Genomic DNA, 20,008 nt, shown 5'->3' on the forward strand with positions numbered 1-20,008 from the left:
TTTGTGATTATTTAAATTATAATAATTTATCATTGTAATAGTGGTATCTAGTAGTGGTATTTATATTTATTTTTAAAAAACACTCTCCTGATTTTTTACTTAAAATAGCTTTATTTCACATTGTCCTTTATTCACCAAACCTGTCTTTGGCTAATACTCCCTGAGTAAAGCCATAGATAAAAAAAAAATCAGAATGACCGAAAGAACTCAGAATGACTCAGAGTGAGTGGAATCTTCTCTGGTTAGCGGGAAACGGCGGGAAAAAATCGAGACAGGAAAATCTGATAAAAACCAAATAAAACATTTAAAAAAGAAAGAAGAGAAACTTCAAAACTTTACTAACATGGATAATTTCCATGTGGAAATTCGAAATAAATGTTCACTTCAGGGCAAAGGAACTAAGTGAGATTATAACAACAACAGAACAAACTAAAGAAAAAGCTTTTCAGCTAAAAGATGCCGAAGCACAAAAGTTAATATTGTCGACTATTGATAGAAAATTAACATTTCCAATAATAAATTGCAAAACAGCCAAACCAATGTATGCCTTACATTTCAAGGCTCCGTGGAAGGACAAGTGCTACAAGTTTTTTTCGGTTTTAAAAGTGACGATAATAAATTCTTGTCTCAAATGTTGTGAACATTTGAGACAATTAGTCAGATTTACAAGTGTCTTATCTTCTTCTCTTTTTTATCTATTTTAATATGAGTATATACAATATTTAATTACTGGCAGAACAAAGTAGAAATTGTTGTGATGAAAAATTCGTGGCATTTCAATTTATGTTTTTAATGTCACAAAGACGGAAAAATGTTTTCAAAAATAAAAATAATAATATAATTCTGTCAAAATAATCTCTCATGTATTTCTAATATGCACATCTCTTAATTGTATGAAAAATGTTGCGGTCTATGTCTTTCTCTTTCTACGACGAAACAATAAGAAACAACCAGTTTCACAACAGGAATTCAATAGCTCCATATCACGAGTTGCCAGCTCACAACTCAATTCTACTAAAAATTTCTACAAAAATTTGATCTGATCTTGAGTTTGTCCGTATTCACACCAGCATCCCTATACAATACACAACCAAATACAATACAATACAATACCAAAATCCAATTAGCTATCTAAGTCAACACAAAGAATAATAAATAAGACATCACAATTACCCTTTTCTTTATAAAAAAGTTAAAGCATACTTTAATTATAATATTTTGTCTCGCTATGTCAATGTCAAATATTCGGCACGGAGTGGTCTCATAGATTAACTTTTTGACGAAGCATGTTGCACATTTCTTCATACAAACATTTTGACGAAGCTTCTTGCGGATTGTACTGTTGTATATTTTGACGAAGCTTGTGGCGGACACTTTTCTGTATACGTTTTGACGAAGCATGTAGCGACTAATTATGTAAATTATTTATACAAATAAAATATTGCGAATCGCACTTCGCAATATTTTATTCAAGGGACAAAAATATTATAGCTTTAAATTTTTTATGATCTCTTATTCATAATGACCGCTGTCGCTCATGAGCTTTGAAAAAATATATACTTAATTAGTAATTAAAATATTAACAACTAGCTTTTGCCCGGGGCTTCCTTCCTCCTCGGCACCGATTCTGCAGATTCGGTTAGTCGCGAGTGGAAATCCTGATCTTTTATGTGAAATCAGTCTCATAATATTAAATGTTCATAAAAGATAAAATATATAAAAAAGAATAAACCAAAGTAGGTTAAGCGTTTTTAAAATTATTATACAGTATAAAGTAAATGCAGTTTTGTATATGAATCACATTTATTATATTAAATAAATACATCCAGGTAAGAAAATAGTTCAATGTCCAGAAATTAGCTAATCTAGAAAATAAATTACAAATAAATTAGAGCCATTGCAGTTATATAATAAGTAGTCAATCAGGGCAATTACGAATAGGGTTGATTGCAGTTATTATTTCAAATTTCGTTATTATTCATTATTATAAATTTTAATTAAATTTTTGATTTTTCAAACTTATCAGTATCATCAGATCTATTGTCAATCACCCCTGTATACAATTACCCCAATATATAAATAAAATTATTGAGAGTAAGATTATCTCTACATTTTTTTTTGTTTCAGAAATATAAACATTTTTATAATCAGATATTAATAGTCAGAGACATTGACTAGAGCAGGCGAAACGGCGAATATAAAGCTCGTGAACGTACTTAAAAACTGGAAAGAACAATATAATATTGTTCTTTCCAGTTTTTAAGTACATTGTTCCATTGTCAAGACTTTATGGATAAGAATATAAGACGTGCCAATGAAAGAACGACATTTTTTCGCGATGAAAATTTCGCCAGACTTATGGAATTAATCTGATATACACTACACTGGCATCCGACTAATTGGGAACAGTTGATGCAAGTATTGGAAAGGTGTAACTTTTGGTTTACTAATTTGCTTACCGTGCAACACGATATACCTACACGGGTATAATCTTTAACACTCCCTGTTATACAAACGACATTACTGGATATAAAACTAGTGATGCCGATCGATAGGCTACTATCGATAATGTTCAAAACTGTTCATAGTATCGATAATATTTAGACTTGAGAGTAAGACCATCGACAGTAAACTCATCACGGCGTCGATACTTTATATACTATCGATAGTACTTTTGACATCGAGTTTTCAAAGACAACTATTTCGCCCGCTCTAGAATATATAATAAATATTATATGGGATATTTTTAAAACGAGCTGGACTCGCGATATTTTGATAAGTGGCAGGACTTGTACTAACACCGAATAAAACTCCATTCACTACACATAATCACAACATACATTTCAGACATATAATAGTTCATAAACACAGGGCAATCTCACACGACGCTACTCATCAATTGCGCAACTTATCAAGCACTATTTCTATATATATCGTTATTTTTATTAAATCATAAAATTGTAATATATTTTAGTATCCTAAGTTTTTGTCTAAATCTTATTTGGTGCAATAAAGTGTTTTTATTTACTTACTTTAGCTCTAGTACATAAAATAACCCAATTTGTTTTGTAAGTTTCAGTGTATTGATAAGAAAAGGCAAAATATTCAGAAACTTAATATTTTAAAACTTAGGAGACTAAAACATAGAAAAAAGTACAATAGGCGGCCTCATCACCAGTGCAATCTCTTCCAGGCTACCTTAGTTAAAGGATAGTTGTAAAAATAAACTCTCTAATGAATGGTAAATGTATTGATAGTTGTAACATGTGATACGAGTTGGTGGGGACGTAACGTAACTTATAGGTAGAAGCTAGAAATCCGAATTAATAATAGAAGAAATTCATTACAAGAAGAAATTGACATTAATAATGAACTTTAATTTTCAATAAACCTCGTGTCAAATGTATTCCGTGTAGCATTGTGCAAGATCGGCCATACACCGATGTAAATGGACATCAAGGCATATAATGGCCCTAAACTACATTACACTAAGATTATTGCTTACAATGCTCATATTGCTTTTCATTTGAAAAGTAATAGCATAAAATCAAAATGTATTTAAATTATGAAGCTCAGCTTTCCTTTGTAATATCAAAATATATCAGAAACCCTACTACTCTTGGTTCGACGAGCAGTGTGGAGTCTTAGGTATATTTTAGTACATTACAAATCAAAGAACCTGTTTGTAAGACTAGAATAGTGTGGTCTCAATAGACGAATCTATCAAGAAACAAAATGCATTGTAAAAGTACATAATTGTATGGTAGACATACATTATTGTATGGTCATTAAAACATTCAAAATTTAAATTGAACATTTATATTATTTTAGTTTATAATAACACCTCTATACGTATATCCTTATTCAAATAGCAATTTTCGAACGACACACATATTAAATTAATCCGCACTTTTTATGCGGGTATTTATATGGGCTAAACATCAACTTTTCTGTCTACGTCGTATATTATGTACACTTATTATTTATGAGAATGCGTAGACCTCAAACTAGTCTATTGAGAAGCCAAGATGAGTTATAGGGTGCTTCACGCAATTTAGAATTTAATATAACGATTTAGTGTCCAAACAAAACCATAGAATCATGGTTTTGGTCAAAAGTTTCGGATGGTTATTGGCCGAAACCGAAACTAGATTTTAAAATCGATACCAAAAAATAATAATACTTTGAGAATTAGCACGTCCAATCCTGAAGATATACATATGTTATGCGATAAAATGGTAACATTTATAGTATAGTCACATTATACACACAAAAATTCGAAATTCCAAATATGGCATCTTTCAGTCATCTATACCTACCATACAGTCAACTTACTTAGATCAAAAAACACACATTATGTCATGATTTCCACCATGCTTCAGAATTAACATTACAACGAATATCGAAATATATATTTTGTAATTTCAAAAATCATTAATTATCTCCGATTTTCTTCTGATATCTTCTGATAGAAGACTTGAGAAAAATTTAACACTTGTATTGTTAACACTAGGAAACGTAACCGTTAAGAAACGGTTTCGTTTCGAAACATTCAACATGCAAAAAATACCATATATAAGCGTCTCCTATATGAAGAAATCTCACCGCGTGCTGACAAAGTATCCGAAATCCTACATGTAACATATCATTATGTTTCACAACTGTTGGATTTGGCTAACTGGCCAATCACTCGATAGATTTATCTACCAGTTAGATAATCTATCAGATTACAAGTGAAAGTGGTGAAACAGGTTTGTAAGAAAGAGACACACACAGAGCATAGAGTAACTTTTCACGTGACATAGACGTCCAAACCACCGAATTCATACCGGAAACATACGCTTTACTTAATAATTGTATACATTCTGGCTTGACAGATTACAATGAAGAGTTTTAAACACAATTTCAGCTCGATAGCCCAGCGATGTTATTTAATGCCTGTGGACCTCTCTAGGTTAAAGGCATCTGTTTTATTTTTAAAACTAAGGTTAAGTGTGACCTCAGGTTAATAACTTTTCTGTATTCACTGATATAACGGCTAAGGATAGACAGATATGGAAATCACTCCACCGACAAGAACGTTTTCTTAAATGAAAAGTATTCATTACGAAGATATATTTCTACATAATGTCCTACACTCTCTTTCTTATCGAGTCTTATTGACAGTGTCATTGAGACACCAGTGCGGTGTCAGAGTTTATTCAAGACGTCTGAAGGAAGTGACAAATATTCGTATACACTAAAGTAAATAGTCAACCAGTGTGCAGTTGAAAGTTTTTTTTTGTTTGGTTAATTATACATATATATATATATATATATATAAGTATATATATTTTCCTTTCATCAGCACTTGATCACAATCATAATATGTTTCAGTATACCTTTTGACCATGTACTTTATTGTGTACTTACATGTTATATTACTGATAAAAAATTATACATAAATTTATATTTAAAAAATGGTAAGCCCTTCTGGCATAATAGGGAGCAACACTGTTTGAATGAGTTTCTTTCGGCATTTCTTCTCAGCAGTGGTCGTTCCGAAATGCTAGTAGTTTGTAGCTTTGGTAAACATCATTTAATTTAGAATATGACGTGAAAAAGTGCCTGTGAAGGCCTAATTTCTGAATAAATGATTTGATTTTGATTTTGCAGTTTCCACACAATGTTTGTCTTCACCGGAAGCAAGTCCACACTCACTGGGCTACCGAGGAATAGTTAAAAATGATGCGCGCTACTTTCGCTATTAGCGTACAAAAAATGGAATTTTTTTGTATGCGTAATGCGTTAGAGACACCGCATCATTTCATTCTGGTCACCATACACGTTCAACGACTTACAATAAAGACTTGTACTGGACCAAGAATTCCTCTTCTTCCACCAGAGAGGTGTCCAAGTGGTCATCATCCTCGGGCCTGATCGCGGTCGAGAGCCTGTGGAGCGCCTGCTCGCACTCCTCCTTGCTGCAAGTGGGTTAAGGGGCTACATACAGTCTGTCAAGAAAGTGAACTAAGAAAGAACTAAAAAAGTTTTTAATTCAGAAATGTTTTTATACAAAAGATTAATATTTTACACGACGATGTACTTCACTGAAAATAACTTATTCAATTATTGTAATTTTATAACATTTATATTTTTGTTTTGTTTATTATTTTTAATTATATGAATTAATTAACAATAATATAAAATAATATAATGCTTTCATATTATAACGATAATGAAATTGCAACGACCTTCCAGGGCTCATTTGTGCACTTAAAATGTTACAATACGACTGAATGTACACCAAATGAAAGCAATAAAGAACTATGAACTGTGAAGAAAACTGATTTTTGATATACTATATTTATGACAGACTATACGCGCACACTAAGAGCAATGCCCCATTGCTCTTCGTCGTACTTTTCAGCTCCGACGTGCTCAATTGTTTTCACAATGATGTATACACGTACGAATAGGTATCAACATCGTATCACATAGGTTTTGACATTGACGTGCGTTGATGTACGTCGAAACTTCATACAATTTCTATGACGGCTATGGATCGGATGTTAACGTGACGAAGCGCGACCGGGCATGGCTCGCCGTATACTTTTATAGATTTGTTTGCGAAAACTCATAAATTTGTGGTGGTGATTCTGGTATGCCCTAAGATCATTGGCAATCGAAAGGGGAATACTACGCAAAATGATAACAGATGCAAATCACTCGATGCCATATAGTTGGAATACTGTCGTCGAAAAATCGATAGATTCGCTATCGATAGATTCGCTATCGATAGATGAACCTTGGAAATGTTCTAGAATACCGATAGTATCGATATAGAAAGAAAGAAATCATTTATTCGGCAAACACATAAAATCAAAACATACAAAAGAGTAACAAATATAGATCGAATAGAATATGTAAGCCGAAATGGCGACCAGCTCAGCATGGTGCCAAGGTATCAAGCCAAGGCGCTGATTTTCAGCTGGAACCAAGTACAAAAGTAGGTATGGTGGCAAAATAAACAAGTTAATATGTACGGAAACAGAAACAAACAACAGCAAACAATAGAATTAAACATATGACTTAGGAAAAAATGTAAAAAAAGGAATAAGGATAAATTACATGGAAGCTATGGAATATATATATATATATATATATATATATAAAGTATAAATATGAACCTAAAAATAATTCAATGTATTGCCCAATATATCCATATTAACTGAACAGTACTTACTTCTTATCTTTCTTATGCTTCTTATGCTTCCTCTTAGCAGGAGAAGCCGTGCTGGTAGACGGGTTAGCGCTCGTATCTAGAAGAACAACTGCTGTATTTTAATAATTAGTTGAATGATAAATAACGTTTATTTATTCAAAACTTGCTGCGCCCCGGTGCTTCGCTCCCGTGCGAATTTCGGGATAAAAAGTACCTATGTGTTGTTCCATGTTATTTTCTACCTGTGTACTAAATTTCATAACAATCGGTCTAGTAGATAATGCGTGAAGAGGTAAAGAGTTAACAAACTTACTTTCGCGTTTATAATATTAGTGGGATCGTTAGGTATAACCCGACGGACGAAATAAACGTTAACTGTGACAACGCATGACTTGCGGCCGTCGTGTCAGAACAAAAAGACAGACGCCGCTTCTTCTTCACCCGTGCTATGGAAGTCGATAGACTTTATCAAATAAATTTTTGACGTCATTAAGTAATGAATCCTAATTTGCATAAAATATTTGCAACTATAAAATCATAATAGCTTTTACCCGCGGCTTCGCTCGCGTTTAAAAGCTATTATGTTATTATTTATCTGCGAATGTGAAACAGATATGATTTTTGTACAAACTTTGATCCCCTATTGCAGTAATTCGGGGGTTGAATTTAGAAATATAATGAGAGTACCTTTGTCGTCGACAGTCCCGCTGGCGAGCGCGCGCGCGGCGTCGCCGAGGCGATTGCGCGACGCGCGCAGCGCCGCCTGCGCACGCGACGGCGAGTAGCCCATTCCTTCCAACTGACAAATTTTATTTATTATCACGAATCTCAATTATCGAAATAATACTTTGCATATGCAGAAGCTCTGTAGAATACCCTAGATCCGTACCATAAAATCTCGTCTTTTTTACGTATCGATGGAAAATCCGAAAACGCCACACCTTACAGTCGTACTCTGAGGAGTCGATAACCACGACCTCAAGCTATGAGTAGCTTGAGGGTCGTGGATATCGAGTGGAATGAAGCACACCACGACTCCCTTAGCAATATTAATGGAGTGATATGAGTGCCTTCTCCATTTCACACACTATCAACTAGAGCGCTGGTTTCCTCACGATGTTTTCCTTCACCGGTAGCAAGTGGTGGTTTATAAAAACTACTAAACATTGAGTCAGATTGGTAAACAATCTCATATGGTTTGTTGGATTCGAACCTGGGACTTTTCGATCACAGGCGGTCGATTAACCACTGGACCAACATCACTTCAAATGGCTACTAAATCCTTTCTTACCAAAACCGAGCCTTCAACAGAAGGTGACATCATACCAGTGCGATCACAGGCGTTTAGGCACTCGGAAATCGCGACTAGATGAGCCATTGTTTGCGAGGAGAAACAGTCGGCACAAATTATGAAAAGCATTGAGCTTACCCAATCTTATATACTATATTTGCACCAACCCAGTATGTTTCGTGTTGTAGTTAGTATATCTACCCGTATATGACGTAGTAAGGACAACATTAGCCTTGGCAGCTGACAGGTGACAACAGCATTACTTATGAGGGTTGACGTCAGGCAGATTGTAAAATGGCAGTCGAATCTTCAAAATTTTTAGGTTTATTTTTTACACTGTCTGGTGACGTTACAACCCTGAATGTGACAGGAAACACATAATCTTTAAAATTATAATAAACGCATATTTTTCCTGGGGTCCCACGCGGTCCCCGTGCATTCACAGCAGAGAAAGAGACAGATGAGAGAGAGAAAACTAATATTAAAAAATAAAGTGTACTTAAATTTACCAATGAAACACAATGATTTACAACTAATGAATGTTTGACGGTGGATCGATGAAGGGATTCTTCTATGGAAAAGAGCATTCTAGAAGTACGTCGCATAAAAAACCGAGCTTCCCAAAACCAACATAGCAGACGCAGGTGCCAAGACAAACGAACTGAAGTGGGTTGGACCATTTTACCGCATGCCGTGATTTGAAAAGACATGGTTTATGCCTGGGGCAAAAATGTTAAGGCCCGTGCACACCGAACGCGTATCCAGCACTTGCACAGCATAATAGTATGCAGTTTTAACGCATGTGTGCATTCGCGTATACACGAGTATATAAGTGTATGCGTGCATACGTATGCGTTACAATTCTATACAACCGGCTGGAAAAATTGTTGTGCACGATCCTTAAAGCCTGTCATCTCTGGACACGAATTTTTGATGCCAAAGGAGTGTAGACATGGATGTTTTCCCGAAAGGGCTTCCCTGGATCGAAATGTATCGAGGAGGAACGGGGATTCCATTGCCCAGCAGTGGCATACCGTGAGGCATTAAAAATGAAGCAAACTGAGAAAAAAGGGCTTGAACTGACTTCGGTAACAAGTTTGTTGTCCACTTCGACGACGGAATCATCAGAGCTAGGGGTCCCGGTTTCATCTGAAGAATCTTCAGACTCCTGCAACTAAAAAATAAAACTATTACAAAATTGTTTTTTTTTTAAGTTAGTAATTGAAATTAGGCATTCCTCCAGAATCCACACCTTTACCAAAGTTTTTAGGAAAGTTGACGATAAACATTTGATGTCGTACAAAGTTAGAGGAATCACGCAGTTGAAGTGGGAATGGGCAGAACACTTGGTTAGAATAGGACCATCCACGGTCCAAAGCAGTGAAGGAGACAGGGACAGATACCAGTTAGTTAGCTGCTGATCAGATGTTATTTTCATTGGGTTAATGGGAAACGATGGATGAGACTGACTGACACAGGAGATTAGGAATTTGCGCGAAAAAAGAAGGTATAAGCAGTGGGTTATTGTGGGCTGAAAATGAATGATGAACGATTTGCTTATTGATGGCATACATATTGCTTACCTTCTCTGGCAGTAATTGAATGAAAAAGAGATGATTACACCCAACAGGTTAATGTGAGTTTCAAATTAGTGATGAGTTACTTACTAATGGTAATAATGGCCAAAATATTGCTTACCATATCCGGCTGCTGAATAAAAAAGTGAGGAGCAAACCCAGCAGTGGGTTAATTGAGCTAGAAAATTAATTCTTGAATAAAACAAGTGAAGCAGTGGGTTATAGTATAGCATGTACCTAATGAAGTGTGTTTTTGTGGAGAAAATAAACATTTATTATTATAGTTGGTGAAAATTATGAACGAATTGCTTCTAGATGTCCTATACATATAGCTTACCAACTCCGGCTGCTCCTGGATGAGCCTAACAGCCTCAGCGGCGTGGTTGTTTGATTTTCTCAAAGCGGCTGTTGCTATGCGCCGCGCGTACCCCATACCCACTAGTGCTTCCACTAACTGTTCTTTGACTGGAGTCCCGTCTTGGCACAGGCCTAGTTTGCGTTGTTGCCTGTAAGATAGTACAGTGTTAACAAGTCACACAAACATATTTGTATTAATAATGATTAATAATGAAAATATAATACGTTGAACTATACACCATACATTTTTAATTATGCCAAAAAAATTAAAGGCTTAACATTGAAGACCCTATTAATACATGTGAGTAAGCAAAATTTAATATTATCGTTTATCAGCAAAGTTATTGAGGTTTGGGTCTATATATATCAAAAAATCAATGAATTTATGGACGTAGTTTGAAACTCCAATTATTCCAATTCATAGTTTATAGTGCTCTCTCGCTCTTGCGTGCAATGACCCTGGCATAGGTAAAAAATAAATAAATAAAAAAGAATTGCCAGAATTTATCAATGAAAATCGACTTTGTGTGGACCGCTGCACTGAACCTACCTTTACTATGAAGCGTGGTAGTCAGGTGGCACACTCTAAGTATTATATATAACCAATTATTATAGATTTATTTGGATAAATTTTGGATTTTGATTTTTTATGTTTTGACTATGCACATATTATCATATTATCAGTAATAGGTACTGATAGCCCCATTTTATTTTTTGGCACAATTAAAAATGTATGGTGTATTTATCATACTAAGTTTGTCAATAAAATGATTTTATTATTATCATAATGTCGAGTGTGTTATTGCTAACAGTGGTGTAAGACTATATTCAAGTAATGGAGGCTGGGGAAACTGCAAGCCACCTCCTCCTGGAGTGTCGTGGCGTTGCATCAACAAGAGAAGAGTTCCCGGGAAATACAGGGACCATGAGCGAAGCCTGCCGTACACCATCGGCGGTGCTCCGCTTCCTGAAGGAGCTGAGCTGGCTGGAATGATCAGCGGCTCAGACTCCGCACGCAAAAAGGGCCCAGACAAAAGGCTTAACTGAGGAAAATAGTTTTCGAGGGAAGTAACAAGTTATTCAAGACGCCTCAAGGCATCTGACAAGACTTTTACCACTACCTACCTCGCCGACTAGTGGTCGGTGGTCGGATACGCACTTGTGAATTGAATTGTCCACCAATGTGCAGGTTTTATGAATAAGAGCGTATATGTGTCTACGTACTATATATTCGATAAGGCATTTGGCTTTAACAGTTATATCCCTGTAATACTAAATTTTTTTATTGGATCCTGGGCTTCGGTTCTTCTTCGCTCAGGGCTTCGCTTCGGCTGAGGGAAAACGCTCAGAAGAGAGAGAGAGGGAAAGCAAGAAATGTGAAACTTTTTATGACTTAAATTAATTCAAACTAAAAACTATCTATCTTATGACTAAGGGTCGGTTGCACCGTTAACTTTAACGTGTTTAAATAACGAGAGTTTGAAATCAAGGTCAAATTTATCGGTGCAATTCATCATAAGCTGGTAAGCCCTTCTGGCATGATAAGTACCAACGTTGATAAAATTAATTTCTTTCGGCATTTCTTCACAACAGTGGTCGTTCCGAAATGCCGATAGTTTGTAGCTTGTGAGAAATAACTTTGAATATAAAAATTGTCGAGAAAAAGTGCCTGTGAGGGTTTAATTTCTGAATAAATGATTAGAATTATAATTAGAGAGTGTTGCGCTGACCGCAGCTTCTGGTGCGCCTCCCTGGCGCGGTCGCGCTGCGCGCGGCGCTCGGCCAGGAAGTGGTGCGCGCGGTCCACGTCACCGCGCGCCGCGCGCAGCCCACAGCGCGCCGCCGCCAGCGACCAGCCCAGCTCCATCAGCGCGCACACCGCCGTCTCGTCCACCTGGTTCCCACGGCACGAAAACTTGACATGGTGACATGGTGCTACCGCTAAATGTTCGATCCCCGGCCGGGTCATGATGGAAAATGATCTTTTTCTGATTGGCCCGGGTCTTGGATGTTTATCTATACTATATGTATTTGTTATAAAATATAATATCGTTGAGTTAGTATCCCATAACACAAGTCTCGAACTTACTTTGGAGCTAACTCAATTTGTGTGATTTGTCCCAACATTTTATTTAGGTTTATTAATATTCTAGGTAGGTTCTCATTTAGGTTTATTAATATTCTATTTATATCGGCGCGCACACTGCCGTCTCGTCCACTTTAGAATGGGCCGATCTTATGTTCCGATGCTACAAAATGTTGGCATGGTGCTATCGATTGCTTGATATTATTTTAAACTAGCTTTTTGCCCTGCGTTTTCCCACGAGAACACCTTGTATCGAGTAGTTGCCAGATAAATTACCGTTAATTAATTGCAGATGAAAAATTTTGGAATCTAACGGGAAATTATATCGCACCCGAGACAGTATTCTTAATCGCTGAGCTATTAAAAGTAATGAGGTAAAAATTCTGGAATTGAACGCGTATTGAACCCACGCCCCTGTCTAACCGAGACAGTGCTCTGCTCTGAGCTATCGAGATCATGCCAATTCCACCAAATCACTTTATCTCTTTATGTTTTACTAACTTTTGCCCGCGGCTTCGCCCGCGTGAATTTCATAGAAAAATCTCAGTAATTTTTTTATCACGTACTCTGTAAGACTGGTAAAAATATATGATTCAAATTGCCATTTTTTCTCATCTTTAGTACAATTTTCTTTTTCCCGCTGCGTGTCTCGTCCCGCAAACTTGTCCAATCCCGCTTCCTGCTATGTAATGTAAAGTAGATATCCCGTACCGTTTCCTACATATTGTGCCATCATGTTTTTTGCAATGTGTCCGTTCCTGTTTCCCACTGCGTGTCTCCTTCTCACTTCCCGCTCCTACTCCCACTCCCGCTTTCAGCAACGCGTGCCGTCCCATTTTCCGTGACGTTTTACGTCCCGGTTTTTTATTATTAACAACAAACGTAAATGAAACATTTTGTATTTACTATTACTGTTATTTACTACAAAAAGTAAGTGTTGGTACACTACAGCTTTTTACCTTGAAAATTGTATTAAGTCCCATACAATCTTTTATCCCCCTTATGAAGGGGTTGAGGGTTAATTTTTAGAAAAATCTGAAACACGTATTCATTCCTTTGTTGTAAATTACCAAATTCAAATTTTCAAGTCACTAACTTCAACGGTGTAGAACTTTCATATTATCAGTTTTTCACCCCTTTCACCCCCTTCGGAGTAGAATTTCCAAAAATCCTCTATTGGTGCTCACCTACATACCAAATTTCAAACAAATAAATCGGTCCAGTAGAATTCGAGTGATGCGCGTTCAGACAGACAGACAGACAGACAAAAAATTCCAAAACTATATTTTCGTCATGTATATCAGTAACTAAGTAAATTCCATGAAGAATTAAAAAAAATATCCAATGTACAAATTTGGCCTTTCTTCAATTTTATTATATGTATTGATGATGATATGTGACATGTATGTGTATCAAAACCATTTAAATTGTCGGATAGTTTTAAAACTTTTTAGTGACATTTAAAAAGCTGTAGGATATGATATCCACGTGTGTGTGTGTGTGTGTGTGTGTGTGTGTGTGTGTGTGTGTGTGTGTGTGTGTGTGTGTGTGTGTGTGTGTACTCGTGCGACTCACCCTGAGGAAGTTGAGCTCAGCCTCGGCCTTGTCCAGCAGAGCCCTGGCCTGCGCCCGCTTGTTCTGGTGGTAGGCCACGACTCCTTGCAGTAAGTACAGTCGCATCAACAACACGCGCTCCGTCGCTGAGGGATAAAGTCACATTTAGCTGTATGACAGCTTGGCGGAATTGAGATTCAATAGTAATAGGAATGTTCAATTTAAAGATTTTATATACTCGATTTATTTTTATCAATCTGCTCGAAGAGAAACAACAACGTCTTTCCTTCCCTATCCAACCAAAAAAAAGTTTATTTATTTCAGACAATAAAATGTTCATGTATGTTAGAATTTCTCATAACGTTAATAATATTTATAGTATAATGTTAGTCCTCGTGCATCGTAACCACACGGCTGAGGGTCGTGATCCGCAATGGCGTCACGATCTTCAGTGTGTCGAGTGTAATTTTGATAATTTTTTATATTTTTATTTATGTAGTGTAATTATGTCAATAAAATCATTTTAATGGAATAACCAATCAAATAAATTACACTTAGAGTTTCATAGATAAATCTAAATAAAATTTTAATTATATTATCCGTACAAAAGAAGCGACGTCTGCCTTCATTCTGCAATTATCTACAAAGAGCATTGTATTGTGAGAATCTTACCAATAGTTCCCCTCAACTCCGCCATCCTCTGGTGATGTTCACCGTACAGACACCTGAGTGACTCCTCGGCGCGCGTCAGGCGCGTGACCGCGTCGGTGGCGGACGACAAGTTTTGCAGACAGAGATAACACCACGCTATGTCTAGTTGTAGGACTGCCCAGTTGTCTACGGATTTCAGGATGTTTGAGCTGCATTCGCTGTAAGGAAATGTTTAATAGTAGTACCAAGCAGGCAATCAGGCATGGCGAAGTAAGATAATTGCTTGGAATAAACTTTACAAAACAAACAAAAGGTGAAAAATAAGTTACTGCATTATAATTATTGTCATAATGTTAACGCTCAAAAACCTCACTCGATTCGAAGTCTTTATTTATATATTTTATATTCAAAAATTAAAACCTCTAATATTTGTCAAAGCTACAAGCTACTAGAGTTTCGGAACGTACACATACATAAACAACTCAAAAGGAAAAATGGAATCGTCATAAAATCAATGCTTTGACTTTATTTATTTAAAAACTATTGCACAAGATTACAAAAATTAAATTAATTGGACTTAACGCCATACGTCATTCTCTACCAGTCAATTAATTAAACCAAACATAGATAGCAAAAAGATGTCACAAATGCTCTAAAATGAAAAAAAAATAAGAAATTTTCATCATGGCGACAATAGCCGTCAGTCAAACAGTGTCAACCTGAGTTGGCGGTCGGCCTCGAGCAGCAGCACGAGCGCCAGCGGGTAGTCCCGCTGACGCGCGGCCGCGCGCCCGCGCTCGTGCAGCGTCAGCCCCACCAGCAGCGCGCGACGCGACGATGGGTCCACGTCCACTGTCTTGCCCGATTGGTCTTCCAACTGGCAACGAGGTGTTTTTTTTGCTTTTATCATTTCATTTATTTTTGAAAACAAAATGTTCACTTTAATATAAATCGGAAAGGCAAATGTAGGATAGCTGTTGTCCGCGGATGCGTACGCGTGAATTTCCCACGGGTACATTTTTTTTTGAAATGAAAAGTGCCCTATGTCCTTCTCCATACTTCAAACTACATTTATGCAAAATTTCAAGAAGATTGGTTAAGCAGATAAAGCGTGATGAGGTAACAAACTTACTTTCGCAGTTGTAATATTAGTTAGGAAGTTAGGATTTCGATATAAAACAAATTAAGCATTAATTCTTTTTGAGTTTTTTAAGCACTAACCTAACCACATCTATGTTTAAGCCATAATCCACGTGAATTGGTATACAATACAAACTCATGTGGCAAGAGTAGGACTCGATCCTGTGACCTTTTGATCCACAGACGAGGGTATTAAACATTACACCACAACTTTAAAAAATAATAACCATAATCCCAACCTTCATTAAGGAACATGCCAAGACATAAAACCAAACCTACCTTCATATACTCCTCGTCAGCATACTGTGACAGCAAATTAGCGTCGTCTCGTGTTGATTTCATCTCCATGTACATATTGTCTTCTCTTTTCACCTCGTCCGGTGTTTCTAGGTAAATAAAGATATTTGTCACATAAATTAATCTTTCAATTTATGATAGAAAAGCCTTTTAATTATTATTTTTTGTTTGTTATGTATTTATATACAGATTTACGATATTTTCACTTGTTTATATTTTTGCTAGATTTCGTGATACTAGGTCAATGGGAAGTAAATGATAGGTTTTTATCCTCTTTTGATATCAGAAAATTTGTGTGAAATGTGTAGACAAAATTCCAGTTCAATCAGTTGAAGGTTGAATCAGTTCAAAATTGAGTTAAAAGATACCACCACACATATTACACATAAAACAAAACATACACACTTGAAAATTATATTGTATGCACAAAATGTGAACATATCTCGGTAACTTATTACTCCAATGTCTTTAAGCTATTTTTTTTCCAGACAACCTTTTGGAGAATTGAAAGAATAGAATACATACATTGAAGTTGAATAAGAATTTTTAAAATATGGAACATGCAGTGTACAGAGTTACTGGTATCTAATGCATAACCTTCCAAAGGCGCATAAGGTACATAGAGACTAACATCTTTTGTTCTATGACTATTGTATAAACATAATAAATACAAAAATTCTCTTTAATGCTACATAATGCTATGTGTATTGTCTCGCATGTTGCTTAGCTATTACAGAGAGATGTGTAGAATCTCAAATTAGATTGTTTTTTATATTAAAAAAAATACTATGAATCACGAAGAGTCATAGAATAAAAGTGGCTTGTTTTGATGTACACAAGTAGTCTTTAGGTTTTGCTTTTGACATCAGTAACCCTGTATAATTACATATATAAAATAATTCAATAATTTTACAAAAACTTACTGGCCATAATAAGTGCCATAATCTGAGCCCCATTCTTGATCCCTTGATCGTCCAAGTTGGCTGTAGGCTTAATAACTTTCCCATTGAAAATCAGCTTAATCCTGTGAAGTACAAGTGTACATATTTACAAAATATTGCAAATGCCTTTAAATTAAACATCTAAATGACCTATTATCATTTAGATATTCATTGTGGATTCATGAACACATATTCAACAAAATATACAGGAGTTATGCCAAAAGTATTTATCATGGACTCATACATTAAAACTGAGTAAGTAACATTACACAATGTTCATCTTTCAGTTCTAGAAAAAAATAATTTCAGACTTTTCTAGAAAGAAATATATAATTATATTACTGATAAAAAATTATACATAAATTTATATATAAAAAATGGTAAGCCCTTCTGGCATAATAGGGACCAACACTGTTTGAATGAGTTTCTTTCGGCATTTCTTCTCAGCAGTGGTCGTTCCGAAATGCTAGTAGTTTGTAGCTTTGGTAAACATCATTTAATTTAGATTATGACGTGAAAAAGTGCCTGTGAAGGCCTAATTTCTGAATAAATGATTTGATTTTGATTTTGATTTTGAAAATTAGAACATCACATTATCATTTAAATTTATGAAAATCTAGTGTGAAATATGCTAATTATTTTTTTTTATTTTGATGACTAATTGAAGGCCCTGTTAAATTACTGTGATAAGGACAATGTTTTCAAAGATATGACAAAAATAAAATCACACATTTTTGGACTCGTCTAAATGTTTCATACTAAATAACACATAGAAGAGTATCATCACAACTTGATAAAATATTTGCAAAGAAAGCTATGTTGGAAAACTACAATATAATAGCTTGTTAATAATACAATAGCTATTTTAGTTTTTTATTGTTTCTATAATTGTGTTTTTATAATTTCATACTTTTGAAAATGGACTTTCCACCAACCAACTTTAAATCTTCATATAAGCTAAACTGATCTGCATTGCAAATTCATATTCATCGAGTCAACATTTAGTATGAATGTGATACATTTTAGGTTCCTAAATTTAACTGAATTGCATTGGAGTTGTTCCGTGAAAGTTGATGGTAAGCCTGCTGATCACATGATTTTACATCGATAAATATCTACTCACCTACTCTCAGCCACACCCATCTCCTGTGCAACGTTAGCAATTAGGTCACTACCCATTGCATCAAGTTTCTTCTGAACCTTCATAATTCTGGGCTTCTCTCCGGCAACCGTAGCCTTAATCCTGAAGGTTGCAAAGCCAGTTTCTTTAAACTCTGCATTGGCTTTTGAACGGTCAATAGAGTGGAGTTGCAACTCATGTAGTGCTCCGAGGATTATGTCTTGGTCGGCACTCAGATCTGACGAATATTTTTGAGCCAGATCCTAGAAGAAGCAATATTTGTTTTCAGATTCAACACTGTTTTTTTGTTAAAAATAACAGAATGGAGGGAGCGGCAGAAATGTGATAGGTAATTACATTCATTTTGTTGCAAATGTACTACTGTAGAACGCGATAAATGCGCAAAAAACTATGTATGTATTTAAAAGAATATGTTTTACGAAAATACTTTTCTAAAAGAAATTCGGACAAAAATGTACATTTAAACGTATTTTGTGAAAGCTTTCATTTTATTTCAGCATGATGGCTCGCTAATAAGGAAAATTGTGTGAAAATAAACAAAGGAGACAATATCCACCTTCAGATTTTGTGACACCTCGTTGTCTTGCAGTACATATGGCGGTTCCCATAACTTCACCTTCTCCTCGTTCAACTTCGCTCGCAATTTTATCAGAAGATCCTCGTGCTGAAGATTATCCTCCATTGCTGGATATATCCAGGAAATTTATAGCGAAAATGAGTTGCGAAAAATCTTCACCACACCATTTACAGCGCCGCCGCCAATAAACAAAACAATATGTCGCGTTGACGTGAAACTTCTGACAGTTGTTTTTTTTTAATTTTATGTTAGAGATTCGAGACAAGAGCAATGTTGATAAAAGTCCAACAAATTCCTAAAAGTTTATGCGACCATACTCGAAACGGCTAAAGTCCTGTGGGCGAAGTGCGGGTTTGCATTCTACTTCTCACCATCAAATCGATTCGAAGTGAGACGCAGCGAACAAAAGGGGTTAGTGCAGGTTTGCATTTCACTTCTCACCATCGAATCTATTCGAAGTGCCCTTCTAAATCGAACGCGTGTAGGGAATACTTAAAAGAAAACGCGTAAAAAGAAAACACATATGCACTTTTTGGCATACCCGACTACGTCACAAATCACGAACACGGGGCTATAGAAAATTCGTCAACTGACTAGTTATAAGTGTTTTATAAATCAAAATACCATTCTCGGTGTCAATGGAGCTAAAGAGAATACGGGAGTCCTATAATACCATAAAGTACCTAACCTACTGTTTCAGGATAAAAGTATTAATATGAAAATAATTAATATCGTGGAAATTAATAGGTATTTCACATACAATCAGCGTAAAGACGTGATACTGTATAAATTACGTAAACTTAGTTTTACCCTTTTCCACGTACCTAAATATCAAATTGTTATATTTCGGTCGGGAGTAAAGATGGGTTGCGGATTTACCTAAATTGCGACTTGGGGGCCTAAGAAGAAGCATTTCCCATACAAACCAGGTAAAATAAATATTCAAAGAGAATAATTTCTATCACTCAACTTCGCGAGTGAGTTAATTGCTAACACTGGTAACATTGGTTGCTAACACTGGTATTGTTCATGTAACCTATTCCATTCAAATATCTTGTCCAAAAATTTCACCCACTACAGGTCCAATGAACACAAATAAGGAACACAAACACAGAAATAGGCACACCACGCCCAGTACCGCAGACAAATATTTTTCCGCACTGGGAATCGAATCCAATATAAATATGACACT

At 35.8% G+C, this 20,008-nt stretch overlaps 1 protein-coding gene across 4 annotated transcripts; it reads right to left on the reverse strand.

Annotated features, from left to right (window-relative positions):
- Window positions 1–1,784: 1,784 nt before the first annotated feature.
- On the reverse strand, window positions 1,785–19,032 carry LOC128678631 (uncharacterized protein). 4 transcript variants are annotated; one of them, XM_053760278.2, is made up of 13 exons: window positions 18,796–19,032; window positions 18,222–18,481; window positions 17,081–17,181; window positions 16,140–16,246; window positions 15,440–15,597; window positions 14,742–14,938; window positions 14,091–14,215; window positions 12,160–12,323; window positions 10,410–10,578; window positions 9,580–9,669; window positions 7,892–8,003; window positions 7,226–7,313; window positions 1,785–5,963 (listed from the first exon to the last, which is right to left on the reverse strand). In XM_053760278.2, the coding sequence occupies exons 1-13, from the start codon at window positions 18,919–18,921 to the stop codon at window positions 5,837–5,839; spliced, it is 1,824 nt and encodes a 607-aa protein (XP_053616253.1). In that variant the 5' UTR covers window positions 18,922–19,032; the 3' UTR covers window positions 1,785–5,836. The 4 variants fall into 4 exon arrangements, with proteins under 4 accessions (XP_053616253.1, XP_053616254.1, XP_053616255.1 ...); XM_053760279.2 differs by having other exon boundaries at window positions 7,226–7,301; window positions 18,796–19,031; XM_053760280.2 differs by lacking the exon at window positions 9,580–9,669.
- Window positions 19,033–20,008: the final 976 nt, after the last annotated feature.

Source organism: Plodia interpunctella, chromosome 20 (genome assembly GCF_027563975.2).
Source record: "Plodia interpunctella isolate USDA-ARS_2022_Savannah chromosome 20, ilPloInte3.2, whole genome shotgun sequence".
Lineage (NCBI taxonomy): Eukaryota > Metazoa > Arthropoda > Insecta > Lepidoptera > Pyralidae > Plodia > Plodia interpunctella.

Bases quoted from the DNA above. Each gene is read 5' to 3' on its own strand.
- LOC128678631 (XM_053760278.2), bottom strand. From the start codon at position 18,921: ATGGAGGATAATCTTCAGCACGAGGATCTTCTGATAAAATTGCGAGCG. The intron at 14,939-15,439 runs GTTGACACTGTT...ATTTCCTTACAG, and splicing joins GAGGCCGACCGCCAACTCAG to CGAATGCAGCTCAAACATCC. The intron at 9,670-10,409 runs GTAAGCTATATG...TTTATTTTTTAG, and splicing joins TCCAGGAGCAGCCGGAGTTG to TTGCAGGAGTCTGAAGATTC.